The sequence below is a fragment of the Stegodyphus dumicola genome, chromosome X1 (assembly GCF_044657685.1).
Source record: "Stegodyphus dumicola isolate Sdum_Otavi_A_Nest chromosome X1, ASM4465768v1".
NCBI lineage: Eukaryota > Metazoa > Arthropoda > Arachnida > Araneae > Eresidae > Stegodyphus > Stegodyphus dumicola.
Window position 1 is genome coordinate 157,415,897 of NC_140780.1, and position 14,285 is coordinate 157,430,181.

Sequence of the window (14,285 nt, forward strand, 5' to 3'; positions counted from 1 at the left end):
TATTTACAAGCAGTGCTGGAAGTTATTTTTTTCTCTGATTTCATTCAGATTACTTGTAAATGCAATACTTTAAATGTTTCAAAATGTACTTTACTGTAATTTCTTTCACTTAAATATATATATATTTATTGTACTTCATTATGAAGTGTACTTAAGAGATTTTTTTGGTATCACTTTTTATTCCTAGCAGTCCTTTCCTGTAATTTTTGTGAAGTTGTTTGCATACATTTTAGTGCCAGTCCATTTACCAGTTACAGCTAGCAAAGCTCTGGCCAGCTTTAATTATGATAAACTGGCATAGAGATACAAATTTACATCATATATCTAATAATTTTATAGTCCGTTATACCTTGTAATTAAGACTGAAATAACAATATTTAGACACCGACTGCAAAACTAAGCTATTCACCTCCTCCCTTTTTTTAAACACAGTTATTAAAAATATACCGTCCTTAATCAATGAAAAATTAAAACCACATATGCAAATTAAGTCTTCATTTACTTGCCCCAGAAAGAAAAGCAATTTACACTGCCTGCTTTTTAACAGTGGAATTCTAGTTTTCTGAAGGAATTTTCCAAAATGACAAATACTGAATGAACCTTTGTTTCAAATTTGATCAGCACATTGAAAAAGTAATACTTCAAGGACTGAATCACTTATATTTTGATAGATTTAAGTAATTTCACTTGCTGATATCAATTTACAATTCATAAAACACTTTGTAGAGGATTATGCAAGCAGAAAGAAGGTACAAAATAACTTTATAACTTCTTGGGGGGGGGGAAACTGCCACTAGTTTCACAACATTAACTTAAGCTTTAAAAAAAAAAAAAAAAAAAAAAAAAAAAAGCTAATTTCTACACAATTAATAAATCAAATATCTTGCTAATATGAAAAGAAATTTAAAGATGCTTTAGAGTCAAAAAACCATATTTAATCTACATGATAATATTTTAACAAAAATGTGCCCACTTAGAATGTGTTATATAATTCAATCTATCAGCCAGCCTGATAATAGATTATAATTTAACAAGAGAGATATACACAAGAACAGGTAATATAGTTCACCACCAAGTTAATTAATGATATTTAAGTAAAAGAAATCTAAATTATACAATGAAAATTTTACAAAAATAAGTGTGATAAAAGTAGGGTGCAATAGTAATTCAACACACTTTTTTTTTAATATAATGAGAGCAGCATATGAAAATATGGAGACTTAGAGCTTTATTAAACTTTAAAACATTATTAGATTTTTCAGATTAAATGCCATAAAAATAAATATTTAAGCTCTTAACAGTTCCTTTTTTATTTATATAATTCTGAAATAATCTGTTATTTTATGCACATATGCATTCTCCACACTGCATGAATTAAATCCACTAAACACATATTTTTAGACCTTTTTTCGACTTAACACATCAAACGTAGGTTTCCAATAACACAAATTCAAGTAGCATGATAATGAAATATTATTTAGCTGTTTATTTATGACATAATAAAACAAGTCTTAAACTTGTAAGATGTTATTCCCATAGCTTTAACATTACGAACACAAAGTTACACACAATGAAATACATGTTTGTTTAAATTTTTCTATGAAATCATTCCACTTATGACAACTGGTTTCCAATGTATTCATTTTTTTAACTAGAGAAGCATTAATGTCAACCTTTGCAATGAAACCAAACAAGGGTTTTTATTTAACGCATTTAGCACAACAGAACATATTGATCACTCAATATTAAATGAAAATATCATTTTCACGTACCTTTCTTAGGCAGGCCTCGACCAAAACCGTTTCTAGATCGGCGACTGTTTTTAGTATATCGTAAATAGGAACCATTTACATTAATCACATTACCAACACCGTTTTCATCGGCTCCAATCAATTTGGATAGTCTCTTCGCTTTTCGTTTCAATCTGTTGTCCAATGAGCCTTCATGATTTGATGAATTGTTATTTTCAACTAAACCTTTCGATGACAAGGTGTTGACGAGTATCTCATCTACCGGATCTTCGATTTTCTCTAAAAAATTTACATCAACACTCTGAACATCAGAAGCCATTATCGCTTATTCTCACCAGACACACACACACACCAGTAAAATGTACCAAAAAAAAAAGAAAAAGAGAGAGAGACTATAATCTGAAAATAGCCGTTCGATCCGAATTTCACCTTCTACAAACTACCAGAAACATTCAAGCAAAAACTAATATTTTACTTCCCGTCAAACAGTCAGCTAATACACCTAACTTGATTACGCTTTATTTTCACCGTCTGCGTCTACCCATCCGACGCCGGACATCGCTGCATGTAGTCGTTTGTCCTTCGCCAGGAGAAATGTAAACTGCCCTTTAGCTGATACACAGTAGGAGTGCTATATGTCCGACTAGTTGCGCAGAGACCCTTTTGTGATATCTGCGCCTTCCGACCACGGGCGGCTAAAACCCGCCGGGAACTGGAGAAATTCAACCAATCAGAGACAACCGTTGCGCCAGGAACTTTTGGCGTCATTTTCCGATCGCCAAACGCAATTTTTGTGCAAAACTGGTATACAAGAAAGCAGTTGTTAATGTTATGGTAACTTGTTCGTATTTCTTGGGTAGAAGTAGTTCATTGGTTTTGGTTATTTTGTGTTGCCCTGATATGATTTAATATTTAATTTACTGTAGAAGCGATAAGTGAAGTATGTAAATCTCAATTTCGAAAACAAATACAACTTTATATTCCACTCAGTTGGCTAACTCGATACCCAATAACTTTTCTTTACTTTTAAATAAAGGGTGAAAATAATAATTGATGAAAATTACTTACTGTGAAATTTCTGGGCTCTTTGTGTATTTGAAAATGCTTGTTGATATCTAGGTTCATATTATTTCACGTACTCTAAACATCGTGAAATTCAATAAAGAAAAATATTTTAAGAATGTGTCTTTTTATTTATTTATTTAAACTACTTTTAAAACTTTTAGAAATTTCTCTTTTGTATATTTTTCCGTAGGCAAAAATCACATTAACAAAAGCTCCTACTGAAATATAGAAAATACAATGATTATTCAGAGAATCTGTATATTAAAATGCTGATGTGGGATAACTCATAAAATAACCCAGGTAACCCAGTAACTCCCAAAAGAAAAAAAAAAATAATTGAAAAAATTAACATGAAACTTGTTTATGCATTATTCTCCATCAAAATAATTCTGTTTCATTTCATTGTGTTATGTAAAAATAAAGATGTAATTTTTAAAGTCTTGGAACATTAGCACAATCAAGTAATTTTTATTCATGATGAATCTGTGGGGTATTTTACACTTTATATTACACCGTATGTGTTATTATGTACATTATTTTCTTTCATTGCCAAGACTTTTCTGAATAATATGCAGTAATTTATCACTTTCATTAGTCTCCAGAGTTTGTAATTATATTTTAGGAAATCACACAGTCTTTAAGCTGCAATTTTAATTCCACTTGCTTATGATTTCAGATGTCATGTATTAATCCCTAGCAGAAATTCTGTATAAGTTTTCTTGAAATCCAAAGCATTTTCTTTTTCTGTACAAATAAAATATTCCAACATCAGCTATCACCATTGGATGCTTCTAATTTTTATTTTGTAAAGAGCAACAAATTGTATATTGTAGTCTACACATCTGCTGCCTATGTTCCTATAATTTGCTATCATTTCTGATTGTGGAATTGTGGTGAATTTTCACAATTCTGTATTATGCATATTAGAGCACGCATAAAAATATTTCAATTGGTAAGAGGAGTATAAGTGTTTTCCTTCTTTTTTTTAAAAAGTTCTGTATCAATGGTAGTAATTTATTTAATTCATTATTGCAAAGCAGGAAAACAGTATCTTCTTAAGGGTAGAAGACTTTCATGAAGTATATGTTTAAAAGAATATGACTTCTGTTCATGCGGCACAAGAGAAATATCCCATGCAGCTAGCCTGTCCACCAGTGTTCAAACTATTAGTGCTTCTTAGTCTTATCCACTCGACTGCTGATGAATACTAATTATGAAAGATAGTAATAATTTTTCTCAGTGTGAAAATTTTGTGACCATTTTATAGAAAATTTCTCACTGTAGTCTGCTCCAGAATCTTCGGATGAAGTTATCATTACATGATATATCATAATTTATTCTTTATATTGAAACTGATTGGGGAACTTTTTTTTTTTTTTCATCTGGAATAATTGTTCTTAGTAGCAGAATAACTGCACACAAAGGACTCTGTTTATAATTGTTATTCTCCAAGCAGATTTAATAAATTAACATCATTCAGTTTATTATACCAGTGTTGTATAAGAGTCAAAAACGACTTTAAGACAAATGGGTGGTATCTGAGTATAAGTGTGCATTTAGTTACAATAATTAGTAATAATCATTTGTTGTTTTACAATGGTTTACATTAATGCTATGTTTTCCTAATATCTAACATGTTAAATAACAATTCTATTTTGCTTGGTTTAAGGTTTTTTTCCTAGGGACCAATGCTATATTTAATATGTTAAGAAATGACTGATGAAGTGTTAAATTGATAAAAACAACTTACTTATACATAGAAAACAAACACTTGAAATTTTGAACTTCAAGTTATATTTTGTGGTTATCCATATGATCCATGCGCAAAAAATATTTTAAAATATAGTATTAAAAAAGAAAATTTACAGAGTTTAAAAATTTATTAAAAAATATTCATATTATGCTACATAATGTGATATTTTGAGCAATATATATTAAATTGTAATTTATCAACCTAGATAAAATTTTGATTAAAATATCTAATGGTGAGCTATTAAAATATTAACAAAGAGCACACACTTTATTTTATAAAATTCAAAATACCAAATTATGTTTAATTTTTACAAAAACGGAAAACAAATAGTAACTGTGCATGAAAAAAAATTAAATAAGAAATATCATGGAAATTACATAAAATAGCAAATAAATTTCATGATGTGCACAATTTGTGCCAGAAGTTGCCCCTCACTTTTCTTCTCACATCAGTTGATCATTTGTAAGGTTTTAAGAACCAGCAGAGATTTTTCAAAATTTTTCTATTCTGCTAAAGGTTTCCCCATTTAGCATTGTCTTTAAATCTAAAACTTCATGTGAGTCAAAGAAGGTCTTATTGTGGAAACACTTTTCGTTAAGCTTAAAGCCTGCTTAGCTTCACCTCTATTAATACTAATAGTCTTTATAATAACTATACCTTCCTTTACACTATTAGGAATTCCATTATGCAGTTTTCATGTTAAAACCATCTCGATGGAAATCCTAAAATAATTTATTTATATTTCATGTTTTAATGTAAAATTTAACGTATGTTAAAGTACGGTTACAACGTGCAAGACGTTTTTCCCTGGAATAAGTAATAAGCAAACAAAAAGAACAAAGGACAAATTGAGCAAAGGACGCATGCAAACTTCGTACATCTCATCACTGAAGATATCATAATGGACTTTTTGTACCCCATTTAATGTTGAAAACACCTAATATTACTGATACTAAGAATAGGCTAAATAGATTTCACTTGTATATATATCAAAGCTATATTTGTAGACATCTTTAGAAATTTCAAGACACTTTCAACTCGGACTAATTGCCAAGCAGGCTCATTTCCATTGTAGAACTGATGGTAATGAAAAAGCTGATTTCCTCACACAGAAAAAACAAATTTACTGAGTGTATTAGATTTCACTTTTGACGAATTTGTAAATTTTTCATGCAGAGTCATTTCTAGCATGTAATCGAAGAACATGGAATGCTGTTCGAACAAATCCACCTGTGGTCCCAGTTTCTCAAAAATATATAGTTGTCACAAAATTTGTCAGGTCATGAATTTCAAGATTAAAATAAATCAAGAAGGCTTAGAATGATGCAGAATTTGTATAATTCTTATTAATTTTGAGTGTTATCTGATATCTGTTCTTCAAAAGGCCAGGAATAAAAACCTTTTTTCATTTTTATTGAAGAAGAGGGACCTACGTCAGTTATTTCTTAAAACTGACACAAGATTTTATGTTAAGCTGCTATTTTTGCCTTACTTTAATTTTATATGTTTTTGTCAGTTAAGTATGACTTTTATCTGCTCTTGAATGTCAGAAACATTAATTTTTCTAAACCATGGGTTGTATCAAAATAAAGTACTTTGGAAGTAGATTTAAGCAAAATAAGTATGTTTCAGAGAAGACTCATAAGTATTACAGAAATATAAATTCTAATTGTATTGGAAGCCTATAACTTTAAAATACATAATTACAAATGTTTGATATGTACATATTTGGTTATATGGTACCTGTCCCCATACTGCTTGATAAGAGTACTCTAGCTGATGTATTTTGTGTAATATCTACATGACACATATATTTCACTGGCATGTCGGTTTCCGCAGCCACAGTGATCTTGTTTGCAGATCAGACTTAATATTGGGTACAAATACTTTGTTTTTCATTTACCATTTTATACAGATCATCAGACCAGATAAGCTAAACAAAAAGTGTCCAAATATATAGTTAGGATATAAGCCTAACTATCAGTGTTCAGCAGTCTTACCATTCATGGGCTCTTTTTCAGATGATTATCAACTGCATTATATTACATTATAAAGATCTTCCCATTTTACACTCTTCATGACAATGACAATTTTTCTAAAAATCTATTTGTTACATGCATTAATCCTTCACACATCGTTCTTTTGAAATTGGGAAAGAATTCCAGATTTTATTAGATAAACAAAACAATTTAATAAAATTTCATATTAACCTTTTCAAAAATACAGTACATTTGAGATTTTTACTATCAACTTATTCAACATGCTACATTTCTTAAAAATCAAATATCACACAAAAACGTAATTCATTTTAGAAAAAGTTCAATCAAATTATTTATTATTATTTAGGAATCTTCTAATTCATATATATATATATGTTCTGCATGTGGCTTTGTTGGCTAAATTTGAGTACCTAATAAATACTTATATATATATATATTAAGAAAGAAAAAAGCAACACATCTTCTGCACAGGCCAAATTAATAAGCCTTTTTCATGTGCATTTTTTTCTTGATGATCAAAAAATAAATTCTTTCTGTAATTTTCAGTGCCACAAAATAAAGTGAAATGTACAATTTAGCATAAAACTTTTGCGATACAACACCGTACACCTTTTGCGGGAACAGGCTAGAAATTTTATTACACATTTCACGTGATAATGCACCGAATTTTCCGTATTCACTACATTGTCTTTTATAGCAATAAAAGTTAGAAAACTATTATAAATTGATGCGAAAAAGACGTAATCAAAAGATACGAAAAGAGGAATATGAGCGGAAAATAAATCCAAAGCAAACCCTTCAATTGCTGGCATAAAAATTGGTCGCCAAAAACAGTCTCCGGCGGTAGCTTATTCTGATTGGTTGAATTTCTTCAGTTCCCGGCGGGTTTTAGCCGCCCGTCTTCCGACCAGTCGTGCAGAAATGTTTGTTTACATTTGCATTGATTAAGAAAGCCCTTCTTGGATGGCGCTGCGATCACGAAAGCTGGAGGCAGTGTCTAAACATAGCTCCGAAATTTTTTAAATAACTGTTTCAGTAAATATTTTCAACTCTCTAAAAAAGTTTAATGCACCTTTCCTATGCAATGTCTCTTTCATCAAATTGAAAAAGGAAACTTCGCTTTATCGAAACTTCAGGTGTTTTGTTAGCTGTTTACTATCAACACGAGAAATCCAAAAGAGGCCCTGACACGGAATATTCAGATAAGTAACATTCTGTTCTCTATACAATATATGTTTCTCTATCACTAGATTGCAATTAAATTTTTTTATTTATTATTTTTTATAAGATTCTAGCATTATACAATAGTTAGTAATAGTAGCAAGTCATGTGGTTCTTTTCTTCGTAACTATTCCGTAGAGACGCCACATTCCTTATCCGTTCTTATCAGCAATTCACACCCTTCGGAGGCCCCCCTCTTCGTGCTTAGGAATTTCTTGAGAGGGAAAAAATGGGGTATAGATTGATGAGTATAGATTGTGATTTTTGTAACTAAGATCCCCGACTTTTTTTTTTTTTTTTTCAGGTCTCAAACTTAGAATTATGAGCAAATAAAAATACAGTGTGACGGAATTTGTTAAAGTTGTACTATAATAAATTACAACGGTTAAATTAATAAATTAATTTTATATTTAACTAATATTTAAGAAAAATAAACTGTGTAATTTATTTTTGCTGAAATGCTCTCACACTGTGTATGGATTTATGATTTTGTCAATTACTGTTTTTATGAAATATGCATGAATTTTTTGGGAACGGTAATATTTAATGTTACTTTAGTTAAAATATTATGTACATCTCTGTGATGATATATGTCTTTTCTTGTTAGGTCTCAAGATAACGGCATACACATTACCATGTAGGAATTCATTCATTCATTCATTTATTTTTTTTTTAACTTAGCTAAAGTTTGCTTCTTAAAGACACGAAAATTTTTGAAGATGAACTCCTTAACTACACTCATGGACACAATCGTATTTTAGGGTATTTTCTATTTCTTTTCCTTTTCTTTCTATAGGCCCTTTTTTTTTCCCCTCTATTATTTTTGGGCCATTTAATTTAAATTTTATTTTGTCCCATCTTTTCTTTCTGGCCTTTTGAACTCGTACAAAATGTACGAAGTTCCTTTTTACTCTCCTCAAATACGAAATTGCCCCTCTTTCTATATACCTTTCCTTCGCACCTATGCTTGATTTTTCGCCCATCGGTGCAGAAAGACTTAGCGGGTGCAAAACAAGACATCTGTCTACATTGTCTGTCTGTCTGTCTGTTGATTAAGAAAGAGTGATTGAGTGTTTCGTAGGGAGCTAGATTGACAATACAAAGTTACTTTTTTTATGTGGGTTAATGAATAAGTGCTGTCATTCTTTGACAGATATCTAAAACTTTATACAAAATAAAGAACTATAGATATATTTAAATATTATTCTTGTTTTAAATTTCTAATAACGCTAATTTATATAAATATGGAGTTCACACAAATAACCAGAATTTTTTGAAATTCTAATCAACAGATTAAGATAACTCATTGATGCAAGCGGGAAAATCACATTTTTATGAAACGGGAAAAAATAAACTAGTCATAAAACATTATAAGCTCTTAAAATAATGAATCTATAGATAGATTCACTTAAGATAAATTTTCTATCACACGTAAATAAATATTTGTGTAAAATCCCATACAGAAACATTATATATATATAAAATATATAATAATATATATATATATGTAACAAAAATAAAGAATATGTAAGATTAAATTAGCAACGTAAATTTCCCTTCTCAATTTTAAAAATTGTGACCCCCCTCTGCACTGCGTCATTTCGAGACTATTCTATATCATATGATTCTTACGTAATTATGATGATGTAATAAAACTAAAACTAAACCAGCCAATAGTAATTTTACAGCAATATTAACTGTTTAATTAAAATGGTTTGAAAACCAAAACTAACTCAATCTGACTTGAGATTTCATTATGAGCATTACGCACTTGCTTTCTACGCTTTGTCTTAGCTGGACTGCTGTCTGTCTGCTGCTGCTTTCTTGTTACAAAATTATCAAAAATGTAAGCCTTTTGGAACAGTCACATTTAATCTGCCGACTTGTGTGTAGGCGTAACATGTTGCTGAAAATAAAATTGAAGATTTAATCTGCCTTCGCCTCTATTTTCCTAGTGGATCAACACTTCTATGCCATGAAAATTTCTGCGCCTTTTTATATTACCATTGAGTCGACAAGACACACGTTGGAATTCCAGTGGAAATGTCATCGCAGTGTCTGCAATAACAAACCATCTCTTCAAACTTCCATGTGTAACGGAAATTCACAATGGATATCGAGTACCTGCACGTCCAAAAGTGCTAACGTCAGTGAAAACGAAGTGTACAACCATCTCTTAAATGTTTACAAGAAAAAAAAAGTGTTTTACATCATCAAAGTGTGCCTGTGCTTCACAGAAGTGTTATCATCGAATTGTGGCTACGATTGTGAAAGCGAATTAGTTGATTAATGTTTTCATGTTATAATCTTGAAGATATCTTCGGCTCCGTCAATGCATGTGCGCAACCTGGAATCAGCAAGTCTTGTTAAAAGTTTTAAATGTTTTAAGTCAAAATCCATTCTTTGAAATTTAATCTAGCATATACGGTGATTTAATAAGTGCAACGTCGTAATTGAACAGCGATATGAAAATGAGGGGGAAAATCGAATCATAGATATGCTGCGAGTGCTTAGAAATGAAATCTAGTGCCAGCCTTTCAAAAATAATTCAGCGTTTGTTTACAGTAAAAGGACGAAGGTTTTCCCTGTCCTAACGTTTCAAATCATTCCAGTGCTCTCATTCGAATAAATTAGGTTGTTCTTTTCGCAGTTATAGGATTAAATTTACACTTAAAGTAGGTGCCAGAAAATTATTTTCGCTTCTGCTTTTGCGTCACTGAATCCACATTGGGAACTGATATTTTTTTCTTAATATACTGGATATTAAAATGTGTAACATTGTAATAATATGAAAAAATATAATTTAATGATATTAGAAATTTGAATTTTAAAAATTTAGTAAAGTAAGTAAAGAATTCTTAGATTTTTAATTATTTTTAGAGAATGCTATTAAGATAAATAATTAAATTTTGAAGACGAATTTTATAATTATTCTAAAAATGAAGTAGATGTAAAAAATAAGTGAAATTAGTACAGATAAGTAAAGCGAAATTATGGAAAATGCATGTTAAACTTTATGGGTGATTATGTGTTAAGTATAGAATATGTTGGAGGCTCTCATTTTATGGGAGTGTGTAATTTTGTTACTATACTTTTTTTAATTGTGGAATGTATTAGTGCAGTTCTCAAAGGCCAGTTGCCTTATGCAAGGAACGAAGGCCTTTTCAAGTAACTGCCTAGGCACCAGTGCAGTTATGGGCCACCAGTGCAGAGAACACACTGGTTAGCTCAAAAGCGCAGCCCTATTGATAGATATGTTTGTTTGGAAGTATTGTGAGGCCTCCAGTTTGGTAAAATCAAGAATTGCAAAAAAAAGATAACGGTGAAACCATAATTTCTGAAACTGTTACTCTTATTATATTTATGGTGTTAAAATTTAATTTATCAACATGGTTTCAAAAGAATAAATTGAATTTAAATACAAATTTAATTACTTCTTTGCGCCATTGCTGCAAGGAATAAAATTTAAATTTTAACAAACTTGTAAATACATAAAAAAGCAAATTTAAAGTTAAAATTTAAAAAATGTGCAAACATATAAATGATTTAATTTTCGAACTAATCTACAATATCATTTAAATTCAGATAGCATAAGTAAATCAAGTGCAAAACCAAACAATGAAAATAAATTCACTAGTTTAGCAAATTTAAATTAATCTAAATTTTTTTAAAAAAATGCATAAGTGAATGACTGTTGAGCAGGTAGGAGACAGACTTATCAAGGGGAAGTTGCCTTTTTTACGTATTTACAAGTTTTTTTTTAATTTATCAATATGGAATTTAGTATCATAAATATTTATGTGCATTACATTTAATTATAAGTAATGACTATGTAAAAGTTCATTTTGTGAAATTCTATGATAATAAGAACCATCCCTGAAGAATTATGATTATGTGAACACTCAAACAAAAAGACTTTTGGACTGAAATGCTGAAAAATTAAATAGGACTCTAAGAATTAAGAACTTATTAAAAAAATTATATTTCTAAATTACACTTTATAGGATCAAACTTTTAAGATTTATGTTTTTTTTTTCATATATATATATATATATATAAACGTATATTTTGTAGGGGTAGTCGTGATAGCAGAGCGGCAAGACGGGACGATACCGAACCAAGTTCAGCTAATTACCATCTTTATTTCCAAGCACATTAGAACAATTCTTCACAGAGATTATATTTTTTATTATAAACAATTACAACAATTTCTTACACAGATTAACGGGGCGATATCATTTTAGATGGACAAGGAAAGCAGCGTCGATCTTGGCGTAGCGGAAGCTAGAAAAAGATGATGCAGTCCCACTATCGCTATATTAGCTTGCATTATGCAAGCTGTTTTCCGACTGTCTTAATGTATTGTGCTTCGATGAGCACTTGATATAGATCGATCTCTGAGTGTAAGGCAAATGTAAACAAATATCGTCCACTGTCCATCGTCGCAGAGGCTAATCGCACCGACGGTGCGAATAGCTAACAGGCTATTCACACCACCTAAGTTCGCGCATGCGCACAAGCAGCCCAGGTACCAGCATTTTACGTCGATTTCCGTAAGGCAGGCGGTAGTGAGAGCGAAGGTTGTTAACCCTAACTCAGCAACAGAAAGGGTTGTTAATAGTTCAACAGCAAGAAGTAATTTGCAAGTAATAATTATCAGTTACAAAGACGAGGTCAATCTATATACATGATAATGTTCAGGAAATGATTAGATAAAATAGGGATTTAATGATGTTTCTAATTGCAAGCGAGGACGAGTAATTAGTTAAAAATTCTTCAGTGTATTGACAAAAAGGCTACAGAAATTACTTAAATTCTTTTATTTAACAGAGGAATTTTTATGCAAACTTAGACCCTATTCTTATAGCATAGGACTGTCAGAATTTATTATTGAATAAGAAAACTTACTGAAAATGATAATATTCTTATATATTCATCACTTTTTCAGTATCCACACAGGTTTATAGGTTCAAATGCCATATTTCAAAATCAAAGTTATTTATGAAATAAAACCTTACAAAATCTGGTAAATCATTTGTGTGTGCAAATTTTTAAATCTAAATCTCTTACATTAAATTATTTCTCCCTTTTAAATTACATCCTATTATTTATTTAAATTTAATTGATTAATGTGTTTGTACTAATATTTCAAAGTTCTTTGAAGCACTTTTTGTGTCCTGAAAATGCCAAGTATTTCCATAAAAAAAATAAGCAGGCATACAGAATAATTCATTTAATAGTTCATATAATCGATTTTAACTTATTGCATGTCTAAATTTTCTACACAGAAATCTTCTGTCTAATTTTTAGTATCTTTTATCGGACGAAATTTTTCAAAGAGGAATGGTGTGGTGTATTTAATTATGGCAAAGCACACGAGGGCTATCTGCCTAAGGGGGGATGCCTTCGTGGAGGACTTTCTAAGGGAAATTGGCTCGGGTGCACGTTACACATGGGAAAACCACGAAAACACCCATGCAGCCAGCCCGTTCGCGGGATTCGAACCTCGGACCGAACTACCAGTGTTCAGCGACTTTACCGCTCGGCCGCTGGTGGGCTCAAAGAGGAATGAATTAAAGGCTTGATTGCGCAAAACACATCTTTAAAGCTAAATGTATTCTAAGAAGTACAAAAAATGTCAACACGATTTTGCCTCCCCTTCAAATCAGACATTTAAACTATTCAAACCGTTCAGGAAAAGGATAAACATTGCGAACATAAAAATCTGTCTTTTTTTATATATACTTTAATAAAAGGAAATGTGTACCTTCTTTTTATAGGAAAAGGAACCTATTTTCCTTTCTAAACTTTTGAAAGTCGCCAAAGCTTAAAAAATGATAAATTACGCCAAGGTAGAAACCCGCCTTTGACAACTGAATGCGCATGCGTTGTTAATGTTACCGGTGGTGCGAATAGCATCGTCCGTCCATCGTCCTAAGGCTCCTAGAGGTCTAGAGAATCCTTACATCGTCTTTCCTCAGGGCTTATTTTTCTTTGCGCATGCGCAGAAATTCTATATTATTCCCAGAAGAAGCTAGAAACGTCTTTTTTCCCTCAAACAGCCGTTTTGGGATGTAGACGCTACACCGTTATTGATTATTGACTATTGACATGGTTTTAAGTCCGAACGCGAAGCTGCGTGGTGAATTCTTCGACTCGCGTTTGTTTACTTCGGCGAAGTGCTACGTGTTAAAGTGCGGGTTTTCTTCCCGTATTGTTGTGTTTAATTTGTGCTTTAAATAAATCTAGTAACAGAGTGTCTTGTTCTCCTGGTCTAGTTTTTTTCAGTGAAGTTTCAGGTAGGAGAATTTTCCTTTTCATTTTCCTTTTGCGCTCAGACACAAGTGTGATGAAGAAGGATGGAATGGAGCTCTGACCTGGACTGTCAGTACAAAACGCCCATATCGTCTGAGCGTTTATTAAAAATTTGTCATGAAAGAGGAATAAGGAATTACACTGTTCTTCTTAAAGGTATAGAGAAGAATATTAACATAA

General features: G+C 31.1%; 1 protein-coding gene across 2 annotated transcripts in view; it reads right to left on the reverse strand.

Annotated features, from left to right (window-relative positions):
- Positions 1-2,342, reverse strand: part of Pdcd4 (Programmed cell death 4) — a 135,680-nt gene extending 133,338 nt beyond the window's left edge. Inside the window, exon 1 of one of the 2 annotated variants that reach the window (XM_085807585.1) lies at positions 1,773-2,342. In XM_085807585.1, the coding sequence (XP_085663711.1) occupies positions 1,773-2,070 (298 nt within the window). In that variant the 5' untranslated portion in view covers positions 2,071-2,342. The remainder of the gene's footprint in view (positions 1-1,772) is intronic. The other variant, XM_085807584.1, reaches the window with a different exon arrangement.
- Positions 2,343-14,285: the final 11,943 nt, after the last annotated feature.